At 34.6% G+C, this 22,540-nt stretch overlaps 1 protein-coding gene across 3 annotated transcripts in view; it reads right to left on the bottom strand.

Moving 5' to 3' along the window:
* TANK (TRAF family member-associated NFKB activator) overlaps positions 1–22,540 on the bottom strand; it is an 89,604-nt gene that overhangs the window by 6,546 nt on the left and 60,518 nt on the right. For all 3 annotated transcript variants that reach the window (XM_008573162.1, XM_008573161.1, XM_008573160.1), the window contains exons 5-6: positions 4,925–5,001; positions 3,933–4,048 (exon numbers count right to left, since the gene is read on the bottom strand). In XM_008573162.1, the coding sequence (XP_008571384.1) occupies positions 3,933–4,048; positions 4,925–5,001 (193 nt within the window). The remainder of the gene's footprint in view (positions 1–3,932; positions 4,049–4,924; positions 5,002–22,540) is intronic.

Raw genomic sequence — 22,540 nt, 5'->3', positions numbered from 1 at the left:
ATAAAACCTGCCCATGGCTTTCCAAGGCCTCAGCCCTCAGAAAAGGCCCCCAGTCATTTCTTCATGCCCATCTTTCATCACACTTGTTTCACTCCACACTACAGCTATAATGAACTTTGTACTGTTCTCCAAAATAGCCATGCTCTTTCAAATCTGGACCTTTGCACATGCTGTGCAGATTGCCTGAAGTCCCTTTCCTTTACTCTTTGCTTAACTCTTATTTGTCCTTCATATTTTGGCTTAGGCATCAGTTTCTCTGGACGGCTCTCCAATAACTCTTGAATGCCCAGAGGACTGAACACCCTGTGTTATATTTCTCCAGCTAAGTAGGTTTTTGAGGTCCTAAACTATGTATTGTCACCCACTTAACTCAGTGCCCTGCCGAGTGCCTGGCACACAGTATGCCCTCAATAAATGAATTCTGAATGAATCTGTATTCTCTTCCCTACAAAGCCTAGGATAATAATCTACATTTACTAGATACTTTGTGACTAAAGTGGCATAGTAATCGAGACTAAGCTCAATTGTTTAGCTGCATTTCTTTGACCTCTGAGGTTTATAAAGTCCAATAACGCTCAAGTAATCATTTTTCCTGGCAGTAGACTTGAGAGAGGCAGGAAATTCTAGAAAACAGTACTGTCTTTGTAGATAACATTTGCTAATTGCAAATAACAAACAAATCAGGAAAACCAACTGTTGAGGTAATCAAGTTCTGTAACACCTGAAAAGGAAGAAAAACTTAAATAACATTCACAAGGAAAACAGGGTGAATGCTAAAGAAGCTGCTACTGCTGTAAATGGCAACAACTGCTAGTATTAATAGCACTTCCAGGCTAACTGGTTAGCTCAGCTGGTTATATAGCACAACCTTATAACACCAAAGTCACGGGTTCAGATCCCCGCACTGGCCAGCCACGGTGTTGGTGGTGGTGGTGGGGGGGAGGGAGCACTTCCATGTGCCACACACTGTTATAATCACTGTATGTATGTGCATTAATTCATTTAATACTCAAAATAATCCCAAGATAGGCACTATTATTATCCCCACATTACATGTGAAGAAACTGGGACATAGAGAGGTTAATTCCAAGGCTACCCAGCTAGTGAGTGGTAGATCTGGCACTGGAATCCCAGCAGTCTAACTCTAGAGTCTATGCTCTGAACCATTATGCTACATAGAACATGTTGGTTTCTATATATAAAGAAGAGTCCCCAAATTGACAGAAATGTGCTTTGAATTACTTTTCTAGCAGTTGACCTATCCCCCTTGTGAACAAAACATGGGGAAATCAAGCAGCTGTAATAAAGCAGACATTTTCTTTGAGCACAGCTAACTGGCATACAACCTTAGCTGCATTAAAATAATCTGAGTTAATATGCTTAAGCAGTGACAGTTAATATCTATAAAGAAAAGATTCAAACATAAGATTCCTAAGGCTACTAGAAATTCAAGCTTAGAAAACTTAAAATTCAAACAAGGTGTATGAAAGCATTTGTCATTCTGACACCATACTGAGAAACACAATCAGGTGAGCAAATAGCTTCTCTGTGTTGTTCATTTCAAAAATACTTATTTTTGCAAGAAAGAAAAGTAAAATGAGAAATATTTTTAGATTTCCAAATTTTAAGTACAGGCTATCTGTTCAGACTACTTCTCAGTCTAATTACCTTGTATACTGACAAAAGAAAAAGACCTGATGGTTATTTGTAATACCTAATCTTACAAGGGCACTTCAAAAAGTTCATGGAAAAGTAGAATTGCATAATAATATGAACCTTTTGATGAACTTTTTGAAGTACCCTCATACATTCTTCTCTTCTAACCTCCATTGAAATAGGACCCTACTTTACGGATCAAATAGTACTTTTTTTGGAAGACATATTTGCTTAAACATATATTTTATTACCCTCATACATTCTTCTCTTCTAACCTCCATTGAAATAGGACCCTACTTTACGGATCAAACAGTACTTTTTTTTGAAGACATATTTGCTTAAACATATATTTTATCTTTATCCTTTCTCAAGGCTATTGCCATATGTGGATGAATAGAAAAAACAAAGTAATAAAAAGGAAATGTACAATTCTACTAATTCAGCATTTTTTCATAAATTATATCTGATTATTTAAAAGCAAAAATCAAATTTCAATGAAAAAACAGCATAGGGACAATAATGTTAAATATACTTTTTCCAGATATGTTATGCAAATCATATTTAAAATACTTCCTCTATATTTTTATTACGTGTAGACTATATAGTTGAAAACCCTCAATAGGAATCTTTTTCCAAAATATTTTTTTCTTTCTTTCTCCTTTTGATCTACTACTGTCAGAGCATAATATTTGATATTTTGGTTCCTGTTTGGACCCAGAAAAACTTTACTGGAGTCTGCAGTACAACAGATCTAAAACATTTCAATAATAATGTTGTATTTATTATTTGTGACATAGTTAATACAAAGCATAGCAAAAATGTTAGGAAGCAGTTTTACTGAGGAAGAAACTGAAGTTAAACACTCAGTGTTCTAGTTGACAGATACACACTCAGATTTAGACCTGTGCAATTTAAAAATGGTCAAAGTATTAAGCCATTGATAATGGGGTAAGTTCTCTGTGTAGCAAAGAATATATCACCATTACAATGTTTTGATAAGATGTTGATGTTCAAAAAAGCATGTTTATGAATTCTAGGTACTACATCTCTATAGCTAGCATATTTTAAATAAAAACAATTCATTTACTTCAGATGTATCTAGTATCTTCAGTCTGCACAAAAGATCAATTTCCATGAAAATGACAAAAATTAAGGTGAAGAAATTAAGAGTTATTTGGGGGATGAGGGGGAAGGGAGGGGAAGAAATAAATTATGTGTTACAAAAATTGTTTTGTTTTCCAATACCACATTGCATAACTTTTCTGAAAATAAAATAGAAGTAGTATCAAAAAAGTGAATTTACACTATAAAATGATTTTTAAACAGCCTAGATGTAAGAGCTGTAAGAAATGGTAAGTGATCTTTAATTAAAGGGGTGCTAGTCAGCACTGTTGCAACATCTCTGAGAGTGAAAACTGTAAATCACATCTCTTGGGAACTGTCCATGGAATATCTTAAATCACAAGAGTAAGGAGAATTTATCATTATAAATGATCAGTTTACCTTCCTTTTGTTTACAGAAGTGCTTGGTTGCCAGACTCAATTCCTAGTATTTTGCTATTTATTCTGAACTACTGAAGCAAACACCAGGAAGCCAGTCTGGGGTTTTAGGGAAGGGTGGAGCTTTTAAAAAACATACTGTAACATATGAATAAAACAGATGTTCCTTTTAAGTTATATTTTATACTAAATTTGTATTTTGTGCCTCCAAAAGAACTGACACTCAGGAAATGTGAGTGCCACATTTTTATTCTCGAACAAATTATAAGAATCTATCCATAGTGTTCAATGAACCTTTAGGCAGAAGTTAAAAACAAACATGTTATAATTTTACTTAGCTCATATATGGTAGTGTGGCTTCAAGGACGCTTACTAACATATGAGTTAATTTTTAATAAGACCCTCAAATAACAAATGAAAACTTTGATATATCCTATATTTATTTTCTATTTTCTCAATTCAACAAATGAATTTACTTTAAGGTACTAAAACTTAAAATAATTCTCATTAAGATGATTAGTAATTATGTCATTCAATTCAATCTATATAGTATCACATACAATGAAGACAGAAAGAAAAAAAACCAATAATTACTTAATACTCATAAAATACATTATAGAACTCAAACAGCCCTTACCCTGTTGAAACGTAGTGGGTGATGAACAAGTTGCAGATCGTTAGCACTTAATAAGCATTTAAAAATATTTTCACATTCAAAAAGAAATCAATTTTGACCAATAAAATTAATATTACTGGCAAGTTAAATCAAACCTTACCAGTTGCAGTGTCCAGTATATTAAGTTTGCTTAAGTGGTCTTTTTGTGCTTTTGCTAGAATACATATTCTATGGAATTCTTCTTTCAGATCCCAGAAAGTCTTCTCTATATTTCCCCTAAAAACAAATCAATATTTTAACATGTAAGGCTATAACTTCAAATATTTTTATCATAATTAAACTTACATAGCACCATTTTAGGTACCACAAAAAAATTACTGAAAAGTTAAAAGTAAAAAAAAAAAACCAATTATTTAAAATTCTTAGAAAATGTCCTGAAAAACATCTTTAGTGTTTGGAGAGCCAGGCACAAAGTGAGTGATAAAAGTTCCAACACATAAATGTAGTGCAAACTAGCATATCTATTCATTCATATATCACATTGTTGCTGGCTGTCTTAGAAATTTTAATGCATTGACTTTTGTTCTCTTACTCATCTTAAATAGAATACTAAATATTCCTCATTTTGGTAAGACTGACATTAGGATCCATCCATATAAAATGATATGGCCATAATGCTTGGTCTATTGAAACAGTAGAGCTTTAGAGAATTCAGTTTTTAGATCTAGTTCTGTTATTAACTATATGTCTTATTTAGGTTGTTTTAACACACAGAAGCCTTGCATTGGTCTCTTCTAGCTCTAAAAGGTTGCTATTTTCTTACAATTGTTAAAATGTTAAAATATATAAATATAAAATATATTTCAATATTCATTTTTAAAAGTTGGCAACAAGGGGCCGGCCCCGTGGCGCACTGGAGAGTGCGCCGCTTGGGAGCGCAGCGGTGCTCCTGCTGAGGGTTCGGATCCCATGTGGAGACCGGTTCCCGCTCACTGGCTGAGCGCGTTACGGGCGCAACACCAAGGGTTGCGATCCCGTTGCCGGTCCCCGGTACGGGCGTGACACCGAGGGTTGCGATCCCGTTACCAGTCAGTAAAAAAAGACAAAAAGGAAAAAAAAAAAAAAGTTGGCAAAAAACAATGTAAGAACTACCTTTCATGGAATAAAGGAATGCCAAGACTCCTTGGTGAAGTTTCTTTTCTAGAAGAAGAAAGCTCTTGTCTTCTTACCTTAAAGATACAAAATGATTAACATTTTAAATTGCTTCCAACTCAAATGAGATTGGGTTAGCAGAAAACACAATGTAAAATTTATTTATCTTATTTACTGAAAATAAGTTGAAGCAGCTTACAGATATATATATATATATATATATATATATATATAATGTACAATAGATTTTTGTTCTTTAAAAGACAATAATAAAGGAAAAAGGAAAAGGAAAATAGGAAGTGTGAAGACATGAAATATTTCTGGTAACTTCTTCAATTACTATTTCCATTACAGGAAATTCAAGGAATTTCTCAAATTCAAACATTAATCAAAATTGCTACTCTGATCATCAAGCACCTCATATGACCATAATCTTTAGGACAAAAAATGTATGTGTGTTTTTACTTCCCTTGATAGTCACTAATAACTGCCTATATATTTAAATCAATGTCTTTGTTTTCTGTTATACATTCTTTGCTGAGGGATGTGGCTGTATTAGAGGGAGAAAGAAACCAAGCTACAACTTCCTATCATTTAACTAGCACTTTAAAGGTTTATAAAAATAGTACAATTATGTATTTAAGCTACTTCAACACAAGTCCTTGCCTTTCACTCCCACCCTGTGGCTTACACTGGTATTACATTTATTCTGATATTTTAAAAATAAAAATTAAAGAGTATGTTGTAATAATTTATTTTATAGTTTAGATTTTTAAAACATATTTAATCATAATTAGAAAGCTTTGTGGAATTTCTGAAGCTATAAACTAACAAATTCAGAGATCAGAGATTTGAAGAAGTCTTAATATTATATAATCATAAATTATAATTCAGCCAAAACTGTATAATTCTTATTTAAGTTCAAATACAAACTAGTGGACTTTTATCTTTAGTGACTTTTAGATCTTATTCGATTAAGGTCATTGTAGCTATTATTAAAATGGAAGATTTTACTTCATTGTTTCTTATCAGCTGAGTATGTTTCTCTTTAATCTTGCTTTTCAAAAAATTTCATTCAATTCTTGAGTCTTGTTTTTTAAGACAAAAACTTGATTTCAGTTTGTTTTTCTTAAAATTTATATCTTCTCCAATTTGTTTTAATTTATTGCTCTAATTTCCCAGCTTGTTCTAAGTAAATACTCCAAATATACAGAATATTATTTCACAGGAGCTGGAAATTAATAAAATAAAATCTTGTCAATTCTAATAATTTGTGAATTTACATATTATATCATCAGATTGAGGTAAAATATAGGTCATTTTGTTGCTACATAATGTTTGTCTGACATTTAGGCCATGTCTTATTCTGGATTAAAACTACTTTATAGAGTTTTATAAAAGCAGTCACATCAGAGGACATTTTCACATTTGCAATTTGTTTTTAAAAGTGGCAGACAATGTTTTTCTTTGGTGTTATTTACAATTAGAACATTCAATGGATTTTAGTCTGGACTAGGAAGAAAGGCAACATTTTAAAGCCAGCCAACCATTCAGGACACTACAAGGATGAAAACAAACTTTTAGAAGATTCTATTATTTAAATTTATATCACGAGATCAGAGAAGAGTTATATTAAGAGAATAAAAACATTTGACAATTTAATGTGTTAAATCATAATAAAATAAGCAATTATATTAAATAGAATGACCTCCTTTTAAAAATTACTACTAGAAATTCTCAATATGAAAAAAAATTATTTTATTAAGAGATAGAAAGGACCCAAAAAAGTACTCTGTAATTTTAGCCTAAAAATGAAGATAGTTACATTAAGTGGTACAGATGATATCCAGGTTTCCAAAGTTTTGATTTTAACATAAACTAGGAATGATTGCTTCTGAGTTTAAAGAAGCATTAAAAATTGATAGGGTTGGGAAGGGGTGAAGGAAAAGGCAGGAATAGTAAGTTTTTGTCTGGCTTGGTAAATAATTGGTGCAAACTTACTTCTGTGATATTTAGATCTGATAACTAGTGTGGGTAAATTTATCAGGAAAATCTTCCAGGGTGCATTGGCGGGGGGTAAAGAGAGGACTCACTTATTAAGAAATTTCTACTCTATGAATGTCTTCAGCTTCTTTGGGGTTAGGAACACAGCTTTGCCTACTATTATTTTTGTCCTCATTATTGAAGAAAAGTATTACTGGTTGTGTTAAGTAATACACCATCCCTTCTATCATTCACAACCAAATAAATCTGTTCATATACTTCAGTTGAAAACTTCAAGTCCCAAGCATTCAAGAAAAAATTTTCAAAAAGGGACCTCTTAGTATGTTAGTTTAAGGAAAAAAAGGGCAAACAGTTTTCTGGCAGATGTTTTTTTTTTTTTTCCTTTTTGTCTTTTTTTCGTGACCGGCAACGGATCGCAACCCTTAGTGTCACGCCCGTACCAGACCGGGACCGGCAACGGGATCGCAACCCTTGGTGTTGATCCCGCACCTCGCTCAGCCAGTGAGCAGCCGGTCTGTACGTGGGATCCGAACCCTCGGCGGGAGCGCCACCACACTCCCAAGCGGTGCACTGTAGCAGTGCGCCACTGGGCCGGCCCTGGCAGATGTTTTGAAGAAGTTTATTTAGAATGGGTACAGCATGTTAATGCTATTTGCCATTGTAGCGACCTGACACAACTTTCTGAAAACAATTACTTATTTTTCAAAGGATTTAGGATTAGTATAGTCAATGGCATCTTCAACACTTTTCCCAGAAAATCAGACGGGAGCGCCACCACACTCCCAAGCGGTGCACTGTAGCAGTGCGCCACCGGGCCGGCCCTGGCAGATGTTTTGAAGAAGTTTATTTAGAATGGGTACAGCATGTTAATGCTATTTGCCATTGTAGCGACCTGACACAACTTTTCTGAAAACAATTACTTATTTTTCAAAGGATTTAGGATTAGTATAGTCAATGGCATCTTCAACACTTTTCCCAGAAAATCAGGAGTCCTCAGTTATTCTATCAAACATTAACTTAGGTGTTGCTGTGAAGGTATTTCATAGGTGTAGTTAAAGTCCACAAGCAATTGACTTTAAGTAAGGGAGATTATCCCAGAAAATCTGGGGAGCAGGTGGTGGGTGGCTGGTTTTAAGTTGAAAAGCCTTGAGAGCAGAGCTGAGGCTTCCCTGAAGAAGCCAATACTGCAACTGTGGATAGTAGCTTAAGACTTCCAATCTGCCCTTCCTGATGGCTTTCACTTTGGCTTTTCCTTTGCATAAGCCAATTTCTTGCAATAATTCCCTTAATATAATTAACTACTGGTTCTCTTTATCTCCTTGAACTCTGACTGATAGCAATTCTGTCTATCATCATTGTTCTCCATTAGTAAGAATGCTCAATCTCATCAAGTCAGTTTTCTTACTTACCCTAACTCCAAGCAAGTTAATGTCACTCTAGATTCCTGATTCTCCCTCACCTTCTCTGGCTCTGCAGATCCCATTTATGCTAGAGGGTTTAGCACAACTCCTGAATTACCCAGCACACTCTCCCTCCATGTCTTATCTCTTCCCCCTTGTTCAGTGCCTATATGTTGGGCATTCCCTATGTTAAATTTAGCCTTGGACCATGTACAATCTTGTATTATTTTCTAAGTATATAATACAACCCTTCTTCATTTCTTCTAATTCTAATGTCCTTGAGAACAGGAATCAGATCTCCAACTGCCCAAGTGCTACCTACCATGCTTGGTTCATTGTGGGACCCAGAGTAGATACTTATTTATGCATGTCTGATATAAATATGTCACATGAGTGACCTGAAAACAGGAGAGATTTACAAGAATTCGTAATAACTTCGTATAGCATACATTATACGAAGTTATACGAGGATGACCGGTGCGCTCACCGGCTGAGCGCGGTGCGGCCGGTCTCAAAAAGGAAAAAAAAAAAAAAAAGAAAGCAAGGAAATTTTGAACATTATATTTTAGCAGATTTTAAGCATTAAATCATTCAACAAATGAATTTACTTTAAGGTACTAAAACTTAAAATACTTAACATCACAAATTGTTCCAAGTTTGGAAATGCTGAACTTGTGGAATGAATGCTGAAATAAGAGTTTTACACATCATACTTTGCATACGCTCTTCCAGTACGGCACTGGGTAAGTCATTCAACTAAATCCATTAAGATAAACCCACCGGAAACAGTTGGAAGATATTGTGAAATGTTTCCTGAAATTTTCTCTTAAATGAATTGGGAGAATTTTGATTTAGTGTAAATCAGTTTAAGCTCTTATAGATGGGTATTACATAAAGAAAATATGTTCAAGGGCAAATTGAATATGCAATGATATTTAAGGAGGAGAAAAAGAAAATAGTGGGGAATATTTCATCAGTCAAAAACCAGGTTTATTCTTAATGCAAAGATAACGAAAAATGTTCTTCAGTGCTGCATTCCAGGATCTGTTAGATATCAGCCTCTCAAAGGAAGAAATGGACATTTTATCCAATATCTCCTTTGTTATAGCTGGTAGTAAAAGTGAAAGGATTTTACTACTCTTACAAAATAATTTGAAAAATAAAAAAAATGTAAAACTTTCATTCAAATCATTTTTTCTTAAAAATTTTAAGCAATTAAAGCTAGTAAATTAAACTGAATTGTGGAACTCTTAAAGATGATGCTGACTAAACTCACTAATAAAATACATATTCTCATATGTAAGGAATTGTAAACTTCTCCTCTATTAATTACCTAAGTTATTGTTTATCAAAAATTAGCCACATTCCATTTAAATCTGGCAAATTTCCCACTCCTTACGTATGTGCCCACAAGGGGTATGTGTATGAATATGTTCGTGGTCTCATTTATGCTCCTATAAAAAGGCTACTATTAAATAGAGGACGTAAGTTTTCAATGATACATATCTGAACTATAGCAATGTCTATCACTTTATTCCAGTGTTTACATCAAATACTTCCTCTAAACTTTAAATGGGATACTTGCATGCAAAAAGAATATTAATTTTAGGTGACTCATGCAACTGAGAATAGTCAATAATTTATTTAGTTTCTGGATGAGGCTTAATAGAATTATGCTTTTAAAACAGAAAACTATGCTCTTACTTGGAACAACGTAAACTAAGAAATAAGCCAAGGTGAGATGGAACAGATTGGTAAAGTGAATATAATATAGTGAGACAAAAGATGCTATGGAAGTTATATTTAACCTATAAAAATTTACAGCCATGTGAAATCAATGGTTTTCTCACACTCATTAACATTTCTGAAAATCTTGCAAAGCAAGAGGAACACAAATCCTAGGATCCTTGTCTATTCTGCATGACAGTGTGCTAGGCAAACCCACTGCCAGTATGGGAGCAGCTCCAGGGCAAAACGGAATCCATCTCAAAGTTCTGAAGGAAGTGGCAAGAAAAGAAACAATATAACAATAAAATTAAATACCCCAATTACTTCTAAGTTCTTTAGAGTTCTGGTTAATGTAAATCCAAAAAAAGAAAAAATAAATAAAAACAAAAAAACCCTCTGTGAATTCAATGCTACAATAAAACATGTATTTTTTTTTAGAAAAAGTAAAAACCAGTACTGCCACAATTACTATAATTTCAATTCTACTGAGGTTAACTTGAAGTAGAGTGCGGTTAATACTTTCCTACTGTCTGTCTTTTAAGTCTTTCACTTTGTATTCGGTACCTTTTGCATATATTTTTCTGAATTTATTTTCTTAAAGGGAAGAAATAATTAATTGTAGGGATGCTTTTTCATGCAAAATGTAAAGTGCATAACTTAAGTGACCAATTTATGTAAGTAAGGTTTCTCATATACCCTTCCCCCTCCCCCAAATACTGCATTTAAAATGAACTGATTTGGGAAAATCCTTTTCTTTAACTACAAATTTAATGTTATACTGTTACTATAATGAACACAAGATATCTGCTTGAAAATAGCTTAAAAGCAATTTGCATATATTATTTACCTTAATTCATACAATCTTGTGAATTAAGTACTAAATTATGATTTTAAAGTTTGCTTTAAAACTTAAGTTTGCTTTGGAGAGATCAAATAATTTGCTTATAGTCCAGTAGGTGGAGAATCTGTGACTGAAACACAAGATTTTCTGCCTCATCCTCAACTACTTAGCCATAGTTCTTGGCTGCTAGAGAAGCAAAGCAGTACAGTTATCCATCATGGGAAGGGAGACAGAGAATGGTAACATTTACATATTGCACCAAGGCAAACTAATTTTTTAAGATCCTAAAATCTGCCTGTCATACAATGAAAAATATACGATTTCTCACTGAGAAGTTGTAGGCCAAGTTTTGACATTTACATATTGCCTGGAGTGAAAAACCTTTGGTATGATTTTTTGTGTGTGTGTGTGCTCAAGAATGTACAAAGAGAAATTTACATCCAAAAATCACTTAGATTTACTCAAGTTCTGCCAAGCCAGTCACTTGTTGACACAGACAATTTGGCAATAGTTTCTTAGCCAGAATTTCATAGTTTAAGTACGTCTCAAACCTGGTACAGAAGTTAAGCATTTGACAAATCATGACAATGGAGTACCTTATTGTTATTTCTATCCTCTCTCAAAACCTTAACCCTCTTCCTGCTTCCCCAACTATCTTTTAATAGAAGATTGGGCATAGTTATATTAGCTGATAAAGTCCTTGTCTCATAATTTTAATATCTGGGTCATCTCTGGGTTGGTATCTATTTTCTAACTGGGTCTTTTCTGGGTTCTTCATATGTTGATTTATTTTGGACGATATCTCAAATATTGTGAATTTTACATTGTGGAGACATTATGTTACATGATGCTGAAGGGTGCTGGTGTTTTAGTTTTTACAGGCAATCAACTTGGTTAGCTCAGACTCTAAACTGTTACTCTTCTGGAGAACAGCAGCTCAATCCTTTAAGCCTTAGCTGCAAACTGCTTTCAGTGAGCCCTGCTAACTTGGAGACAGCCATAGACTTGAATTTAAATATAGAATTCAGGGTTCTCCTTTTTCTGGGGCACCTCCTCTCTCTGGTGACCATGGTCACTATGGGCTCATTCTTCTTCCTGGTTCTTTCAGCTAGAATGACAGTAGGCTCTTTATTGGAATTTCAGCCACTGTGCCTTCACTATAACGGTGGCCAGCATCAGGAAACTGGGAATGTACTTTGAGCCAATTACTTGTTCCACATTTTTTTACTTCCCTCCAAAATAAGCAAAGTTTGGTCTCCAAAGTTGTTCTTTTGTATGTTGTCCAGAGTTTATAACTGTTATTTGTAGAAGATTCGTTTGTTAGGTGCTTACTCCTCCACAATGGAAGCTTAGCTCCTAAACTCTGGTTTTTTACCTTTCCATTCTTGAGATTTCACCATGATTTTCCAGAGATGTCTTATCACTAATTCAATGACTTTTTATAAAGCTCTCATTATGCTTAATTCAGTAGCATTTCACACCACTGACTAGCTATTCCCTGAAACATTTTTTTGATTACTAGTATAATATGACATTTCTTCTTGAGTTTCGGTGTTTTCATTGGTCCCTCTTCTTCCTATATTACAAACGTAAACAGTCTCTAAGGTTCAGACCTGGTTATACTGCTTTTCCCTCACAACATACCTTTCTTTAGTTACATCACTCATTGTCATTTCTACCATACTGAGTTTTCATCTCCTAAGGTCTCTTATCTTCAGGGCCAGCCTCTCTCTTTACCAGACATTCTCAAGTTTCAATCTGTCTAATACATTTTCACTTGTTCTGGTGTCTACTTTAGATCATGAAGTACTAAAATACACATAACCACCTTTTTCTCAAATCTGGTTTACACTTCTAACTTCCATTTCCCTTTTTTGATGTAAAGCCATTCTTCATAGCAGCAAAAAATCTCAGGGTAGAAGAAACCCTAAAGAAACTGAGATTAGCTTTTCCTGGAGTAGTAAAATTCAAAGCAAAATTGGGGTCTCACCAACTTTTTTTTATGGTCAAGAAAGAATTTAGTAAAAACCACAAACTACCATGATCTAGTATCTTCTTCATGTTAAAATGAATGAACATTTACCAAAAAAGAAAGGAGAGTTTTAGATTCAGTTTTATAAGATAATTATCACTTTGTTCTTAGGAAGATGAGAGAAAAGAGCTGGGGAAAGAAATGAGCATTCTCAGAAGGGATACCTGTGCTCCTATGTTCATCACGGGTCTATTCATAACAGCCAAGATATGGAATGAACCTAAATGTCCACCAACAGATGACTGGATACAGAAAATGGGGTATACATATACAATGAAATACTACTCGGCCATAAAAAAGAATAAAATTCTGCCATTTGAAGCAACATAGATGAGCTTGGTGAAAATTATGTTAAGTGAAATAAGCCCGGCACGGAAAGAGAACTACTACATGTTCTCACTCATATGTGGAAGCTAAAAAGGTTGATTTCATAGAAGTAGAGAGTAGAAAAGTTGATTTCATAGAATTAGAGAGTAGAATAGTGGTTACTAGAGACTGCTAAGTGTAGTGGGGGGGATAGGGAGAGAGTGGTCAATGGATACAAAATTGTAGCTAGACAGGAGGGATAAGATCTGGTGTTCTATAGCCAGGGAAACCAGTTAACAACAGTTCATTGTGTAATTTCAAATAGCTAGTACAGAGGATTTTGAATTTCCCAATACAAAGAAATGATAAATGTTTGAGGTGATAGATATGTTAATTACCCTGGTATGATCGTTGCACACTGTATAAATATACCCAAATATCACATTGTACTCCAAAAATATATACAATTGTCATGGGTCAATTGAGAAAGATAAAAAAGAAAAAAAAATCCAGAGACAGAAATAGATTAGAGGTTACCAGAAACTGGGGGGAAGGAATAACAGAAAGTTATTGTTTAATGGGTACAGAGTTTATGTTTAACAAGGGTTCAGATCCCCATTCTGGACAGAGGAAAAAAAAGTTTATGTTTAGTATGACAAAAAGTTTTGGAAATAGAGGTGATGGTTACACAGCTTGTGAATGTAATTAATTCCACCATGGAATTTTATGTTTAAAAATGGTTAAAATGGCAAATCTTATGTTATATATATATTTTATCACAATAATAAAAATAAACAAACGTACATATCAAAAAAAAAAAAAAGAAATGAGGATTCTTAGGATACAGCATAGGTAAAGAGGAGGGAGGAGAGAATGTTCAATTAACAGCAGCAAGAAGGAAAACAATGAGTTACTGTGGCCATTTGACCATCCAGCAGGTATACTGTCCAGATGCTAGCTCTAGGGAATATAGATATGACAGTGGCTCCCTGTAGTATTACTGGGATGAAATGTAGAGGGAAACATGCTGTCCTTAATGTTAAATAGTGAAGAACAATTAGGAGTAGAAATAACAGTGGATAAATCCATCAGATATGGAGTAACTTAGATGAAATTGAGTTGGAATGAAAAAATCACACCATTATTGATAAACACAATGAGAGAGAGAAGACAAAAGATATCCATCTCGGAATTATTGTTTCTAAATGGGACTTTTATCAGGGAAGGAAAAAAAAAAAGAAACCCACAGGTTAATGGACATAGAATGTGTGGGAAATACTTCAGTTTTAGTAAGATTCTAGGATTTAGGAGGGGTGTTTAAAAAGTTCACGGAAAGATTCACGTTATCTTTTAATTCCATTTTTTCATGAATTTTTTGAAGTACCCTCGTATATCTTAGAGCAAAGTATATGGAAACATGACTCACTGGGAAAGAAAAAAAATCTTTCAGGGAAAATCTCAGCTTTCATAACATAGCAAAACTGCATAAGCAAGCAGCAGAGAAGTTCAGAGAGTTCAACATATTAGATGCAAGTGAAAACTTAGGTGAGCCTTCCCCTCCTCTACCCCAAATCCTAGCAATATCTTAGAGGTGACTACAAATCCAATAAGAAAATGTTAAAATACAACATTAGGAAAAGTGTGGTTAAACAAAGCTAAGTGGTTTTCTTTCTGTTGATTTCAGATACTGCATATATTCATGTGCCTTTAAAAATTACCACACAGAGTACATAGTATGCAGCATTTCATAGGTCTAGGGTTTTGTTGAACATACTAGGAAACGCATCAGATGAATCCCTGATACCACACTGTCTTTTTACAGATTAGAGTCAAAATTCAGAGTCTGCTCTAGACTTCGTATACTAGATATTGATAAGTAACTGGGAGTATTTACAAGTATCATGATTTAAAGTATGAGGTTGTAAAACAATTTACTAACCAATAAATGTGAAAATGACTGATGAGCAAGCACTATGACCTTCATGCACAAATAAAGGTTCCTGAGGAGATGCTATAGTATACTTAGAGCATGAAATTTTTCAGTAGGATGAAAAATAAGTAATTTATTGACAAAAAGGCAACATGATTTTTTTGAACAGGAAATTATAATCTGGTTAAACCACTGGTTCTCAAAATTTGGTCCAGGATCCCTGGGGGTCTCAAGATTATTTCAAGACATCCACTGTTGGGAGAGGGAATCTTGCCACGGACCCCTAGCATCCCTGTCCATTTTTGCTGTGCATGTCACAAATACAAGACTCTGACAGTTCTTTACCTAGGACATTCCCCCAGGGTTGTGTTTGCAGAGAGGAAACTTGAAAGATGAGGTAATATCTCCACCTTGGACAAAGAACAGGCTTGCTTACTGCTTGCTGTAAAATGGTGGGTTCTGCAAGCTCAATATTCCTCTCCTTTAACGCAACCAATTGCATGTGTAGGTTATCTATCAGGGTCTATCTGAGCTAACAAGGCAGGACCAATGCAAATATGTTCTTGCTGCTTGCTGGGCTGTGAATAATAAAGCCCTTTTTTTCTGATCCAGTTTTATTTTCTTCCAGCATCCATGAAATAGTAACTAGCTAACTTATCAATTTGTAAATAGGGTAAAATCAAATCCCAGACACTGACATCCATGAGGTCAACTATTGTCACAATACTATTAAAATGCTACTTGTATTTCTTATTGTGTTGGTATTTACACTGATGATGCAAAAGTAATGGTAAGTAAAACTGCTGGTGCTTGAGTATAACTAAGGCCACGGTACCAAACTGTAGTCACTGTATTCTTTAATGCCACACATTCAGTTTTCTTTTTTAAAAAAGGAAGTTTCACTTAAGAATGTCCTTAATAAAACAGTACAAATTATTAATTTTATTGAATTTTGATCCCAAGTTAACATCTTTTTAATATTCTCTGTGACAAAATGGAATAACGCACAGAGGACTTCTGCATACTGATGTAAAGTGGTTGTCTTAGGGAAAAGCACCCATGCAACTGTTTGAATTACAAGCTGAACCAGTCACTTTTTTAATGGAATGCCATTTTCACTTGAAAGAATCACTGACATGCAAGCTAGTTATTCAGATATTTTTTGAAAAGCAAATGAAGTTAGTCAGTTAAGAAAAACAACTGACAAGATTTGTTGCCAATGATAAAATTTGAACTTTCAAGTGAAAATTAAAATTTTGGAAAACTTGTACCTGTCACAGTAAGCTTGACAGCTGCCCAAAACTTAGAAGACTTTTCTGATGAGATCAGTGATGATGCTAAATGTGATTCTTAGATATACAATGAAATCAGTCATCATTTGGAAGATCTACTTAACTCAGTGGATTAGTATTTCCCAAATGACCAATTCATGATGTTATAAAATCATATATAAGTAAAAGATACATTCAAAGTACAAGACAGACCAATGGCTTTTAATGTAGCGAAAAGCTCACTGATTTAGTTTTAGATCCGATACTGTTGCTAACATTTAAAAAAATACCACTTATCAAGTTTTGGTGTAGTATCAAAGAAGAATATCTACAGTTGCTAAAAAAGCTATTAAAATATTCTTCCCCTTCCCAACTACACTATCTATGTGAGGCTGGATTTTCACCATATGATTTAACCAAAAAAAATTACAACAAACTGAATGTTAAAGCATTTCATAACACTAAAAAAACACCCAAATATCTTCGAAACAGATTTTAAGAATTTTTAGGATGACAGATGAAAGATTATAACACAATAATAAGAGAAACTAGATTGTTTGGGGAGGGGCGGGTAGTTATTCCTTACCTACTGAGGTTGAAAGAATAGCTTTTCATGCCTTGGTAAAGAGAAATCAAGGCCGGATAGAATATATCAACGCTATTTTGGGGCTTTGGAGAGGAGTTTAAAAAAAAAAAAAAAGGCAGGGGTGTGAAAAAGGGGATAATAGGGGGAAACGGGGAGAAAAGCCACACTAGAAATATTTAAATTTGCTTAGAATTTAGGAAAGAGAATTTAAAAAGTGATATGCCATTTCTCATTTTCTTCTCTTCCCCTAAATTATTTCCACTATTATAACAATGTAAAAACCCTGAAATGATGTACTACTGAATTAAAAAACAAAGACCCAGAACAGGAAAGGATTAGAATGAATTAATAATTCAGATATGGAAAAAATTATTTCCACTATTATAACAATGTAAAAACCCTGAAATGATGTACTACTGAATTAAAAAAACAAAGACCCAGAACAGGAAAGGATTAGAATGAATTAATAATTCAGATATGGAAAAAAATAAAATTTATGCAATAGAAATTTCAATGTAAATATTAAAATGCTTTGGATATTGATGTATTTTTTTTCTTAAGAGTTTATGATCATCTTAATTATGACATTTTGGAAAAAACTCTGAATGTTAATGAATGAACTGGTTGAAGACAATGTTTTTCTTTCTTATTATTATTCTACCAGTCTATAAATAGATTAATGTACAAATATAGAGATGTTATATATAAAAATAGGATATGTCTGATCCAGTCTCTAGAAACAAAACCAAGGGGAACTGGACATTTGCTTTGACTGAGGAGACAAGAATTCCCTGAGGTGCTACACACAAACACACACTCTTCTCCAGTTCTCTGTAAGCCTCAGACTAGGTTGGCATGTATACAATGTTTCACATTGTATAGTGTGCACAATCACCATTTCTGTCTAATGAAAGGTAAAAAGAAAAAATCAAGCATTGAAGAAACACAGGGATAATTTCTGAAGATGTTGAGTTGTGAACATAAACAGTCAAATTTATTTCAAGTTCTTCTCTTAGAAAAGGCACTGAGTATTTAGATGATGTGAACCAGATTTGACTTTCCCATGGAAATCACTTGATAGTTACATATTTTGACTAAAGGCCTAATTTTTAACTTTTGCTCAAATGATGAAAAACATATTTATCATATACCTGTATCCTATACTCTAATTTAAAGCTTTTATAATGTATATAAAACCAGGTACCTGGACAATATATAGTAACTTAAACAAACATAGTTTAAGAGACTTGCAACAGAAAGTGTTTGTCATGTTCAGAGAAGCTATGGAGGCCCAAAATCCAGATGGATATCCCTAAGTGGGAGCTACACCTGAAGTTCAAGTATATGAAATATGAAAAGGGCAAGGATGGTGATGCCATCCAAAACCTAGACCTATCAGACTAGGATTTTATAAGCTACAGAAGGCTTGTATTGCAGAACAGGGCTCAAGTTCATACACTGCCTGTCAAAACTGCCCCACAAGATAACTAAAGGAACACACCATGGGTAAATGCTGCTCACTGAAGGACTGTCTATAGAATAAAGTAACAAAAAAAGTAGGGAGCACTCTTTCCTCTAAAGCCATGATTATGTTATTTAAAAGTGGTTATAGCAAATGAAATTGCTCATTCAAAGCCCTGTTTTAGTTTTTGGTTAATATAGTGTTCTTCAATGTGGCCTGGAATAATTTTGGTTCTTGTCTAGAACTACCCTTTTTCCATCAAAATCTTGTAAAAAATTTAAGTTTACATATAGCTATGTACATATAACCAAGATAGAGACCAATAAGAACTTCTCTTGTTTTTCCCTACTTAAACTAAATCTTGAGCCTCTGCTCAAGCCTACTTTCAGCTCACTGGGAATTGTGATTTTTAAATTAAGTCCTATATGTTTTATCTGTGCCATAAAATTTAAAGTAGGAACTTCACATCGTTTTACAATGCATGTTAATTGCTTTGGGTCTCCAAATCTTTGTTTTCCTAAGCAGACTATAGCTCCTTAAAGGGCATGGTTGTCTTACTCTTTTTTTGTTTCTGTCAGTGACTAGCAAGTCTGGGCAAATATAAAAAGTTCAATAAATACCTCTTGTCTGAGTGATTGACAAGTGAATTTTTAGACATCAGCTTTCTTCAAACATGTCAGAGCTTCTATATTTATTTGCGATTGCCAGGTACAGCACATCTTGTTTCCTTAATGTGAGCACTGATGGCAGCTCCACAGCTACATCACTGTTTACTATTATAAACCTATAAAATCTTTCCAGCTCCTCAAAGCTACTCATTTCTGATGTTCTAATCACAATGATAACTACATTACAAATTTGTAAACTGTCTAATTGGCATCTTTCAGTAACAATTGCTCTCCTCATGTTTTTAAACTTCTGATTAACTCAGATGAAAAAACAAAGATATGTATAAAGAATAAATTAGAAATATATATAGAAAATCAGAAATGAAACAAAATCAGCTATATGGGCATGAGAACACATCAAGTCTATTTAAATAGTTATAAGTTCAAATAAACTTATATTATGTTTTACTTCATATTTTATGTCCTAAAATCTGAAATAACTTTACAATATTCAATAATATCAATTTTATTATTCAATTGAGACTTTAAGCCAGAAGACAGGGACAATATGTTCTCCAGTGGTTGGCAGTGTCAGGTACACAGCAGGAATTCAGAATTATTGAATGAATGAAGAAAAATAATTTACCAATATCAAACTATTTTGTGTTCTATATAACTGCTCTGTATATATTCTCTTGCACCAAAACACTCTAGAATTTTGTATAACTCCCCACAAAAACAAAAAGTGGGATAGAAAGGGCAAACAATTTCTGTCAAACCCCAGAAATGTAATCAGTATTTAGTTTTAGTTTAGCAACTGAACCACCTCCCAGAAGCAAATATTGTAAAAAATCTCATTTCTGAGATTAAAAATGACGCAGTATATTACAATCCTGGTTTTGTAAAAAGTGAGTTAAACAATGATAATTATAATTACATTTAAATGCAAAATTTGTTATTTAAATATTAACTGCTATCATGGACATAGGTTACTATGTCTGACAATGGTGTTCTGCAAACAAGAGATGAATAGTCTTTGTTAAGAATAAATGTATGCATTTTTGTGTTATTTGCTTTCCTATCTTCGAATACTTTCAATTTCTAAAACTGGTTATAAAAAAAGAATTAGTAATAATATGCAACAATTTCTTGGTTCTCTAAGCATCACTCAGCTATTATTCTCCTCTGGAACATCTATATTCATATTAGAATTTTTGAAATTGTTCTTAAAATGATAAGCTATGATATTTCTTTTCTCTGAGATTAATAATGACAGAACTCAGGAAGTTGAATTCACTACTAAATTCTGGAAAGTTCCTTTACCTTTCATCAATATTTATCATATGGCGAATTAACCCCCTACTCCACTCTCAGCCCTTGATCTTTGGCACCGTCTTCTGTGTGCAAAAGATAATCTATAAGGCCTTTTAAAATATATTTAGAAAACTTTCATATTCCTCCCTTCAAAAGGTAGAGCTTAACTGTTTGCCCGTGGAACATTTAGTGACTGGCTTCTAATGAACAGAATAAAGTAGAAATGAAGTTATATATGGGCCGGCCCTGTGGCCCACTCGGGAGAGTGTGGCACTGGTAGCGCCGAGGCCGCAGGTTCGGATCCTATACAGGGACCACACAGTGCTGAGGGTTGCGATCCCCTTACTGGTCACTGCAGGGTAGATAGATCATAGAAAGCTCCTTACTCTCTCTCTCACTTGGATCCCTTTGAGGGAAGTTAGCTGCCAGGTCTCAAGGAGAGGCCCACATAACAAGACCTCCTGCCAACAGTCATGTGAGTGAGCCACCACATCCTGACAGCAACCACACGAGAGATCCAGAGCCAGAACCACCCAGCTAAGGCATTCCTGAATTTCTGACTTACAGAAACTGAGATAATAAATATTTGTTGTTTTAAGCTGTTAAGTTTTGGGGTAAGTTTGGAGGAATTTGTTATATAACAGATAATGCGAAAGACTGTGCAAACTACAGTGGTATGCAAGAGATGAAACTCAGGTTTTCCATTAAATTGAGTACTTCCTTTCCTAATGTCTCCGAACTATACACATGGTAACAAGGGTCATCTAATGATACAGATTGTATCGTTTTGACCATTTTATGTCTCTTTAGAAGTTAAAAGACTCTTGCAAGCTATTGTGTAGAAATAACATGAACAGAGGCTAACTATAAATTTGTTTTTTATGTAAAATTTTTTAAAAGGGCCTCTTTCCCCTTCACATATCCCTCTTTCCTCCAATATGTGTCTCATTTTCCAAGGCAGCTGGCTGCCATTTGCCAAAATGTCCATGAGTCTTTCCCCTCTCAAATAACCTAACAAAACAAAGTCCTAAACATAACAAATAGTCTAAGGAAAACAAATCCTCAAACCACCCACCAAACAGAAGGAGGAAAGAACTGTGGGTGGTTAGTAGTAGCTCCCTTCTGTTACTTGTTCAAAGCATTTCTATTAACTTACTAATTCACTGCAGAAGCTAGGCCAACTGTAATGAATGTGATTTCTAGAGAGAGATGAGTTTCTCAGAAGACTCATAATATTAAAATATATAGAAAATAGAAAAAAAGAATCATATCATCACTTTAACCATTTCTCTGTAATGCTTTCTACTTCTCATCCATGTGGATCAATACTTTTACGAAACTGCAACCAACCAACGTGGATTTTTTAAAATTTTGGACAAACTTAATATAACCAAATCATTCAAAGTTCTTTAGGAAAGGATTTTACCTGTATTAGCTAAAAGTAAATTTAATTATAACTCACTAAGTATATGCAAATGGAAGTTATTTATAATGGAGTTATATTACAATGGAGTTAATTATAACTCACTACGTATATGCCAATATGACTAACACATATGCCAATGGAAAAGATTTCAATTTCAATTGCTTGACTGGCCAGTTTATTTTCTTTTTTCTTTTTTCTTTTTTTTTTTTTTTTTTTTTTTTTTTGTCTTTTTTCCGTGTCCGGCAACGGATCGCAACCCTCAGTGTTGCCCCCGTACCGGACCGGGGACTGGCAACGGGATCGCAAGCCTCGGCGTTGCTCCCGCGCCTCGCTCAGCCAGTGAGCGGGAGCCGGTCTGTATGTGGGATCCGAACCCTCGGACGGGAGCGCCGCCGCGCTTCCCAAGCGGCACACCATCCAGTGCGCCACTGGGCCGGCCGGCCAGTTTATTTTCTTTTTTCTTTATTCTTTTTTTTTTTTGTCTTTTTTCCGTGTCTGGCAACGGATCGCAACCCTCAGTGTTGCCCCCGTACCGGACCGGGGACTGGCAACGGGATCGCAAGCCTCGGCGTTGCTCCCGCGCCTCGCTCAGCCAGTGAGCGGGAGCCGGTCTGTATGTGGGATCCGAACCCTCGGACGGGAGCGCCGCCGCGCTTCCCAAGCGGCACACCATCCAGTGCGCCACTGGGCCGGCCGGCCAGTTTATTT

Source organism: Galeopterus variegatus, unplaced genomic scaffold (genome assembly GCF_000696425.1).
Source record: "Galeopterus variegatus unplaced genomic scaffold, G_variegatus-3.0.2 Scaffold883, whole genome shotgun sequence".
Classification (NCBI taxonomy): domain Eukaryota; kingdom Metazoa; phylum Chordata; class Mammalia; order Dermoptera; family Cynocephalidae; genus Galeopterus; species Galeopterus variegatus.
Note: the sequence above shows the minus strand (reverse complement) of the source record. Positions and strands in the feature narration are given on the sequence as shown.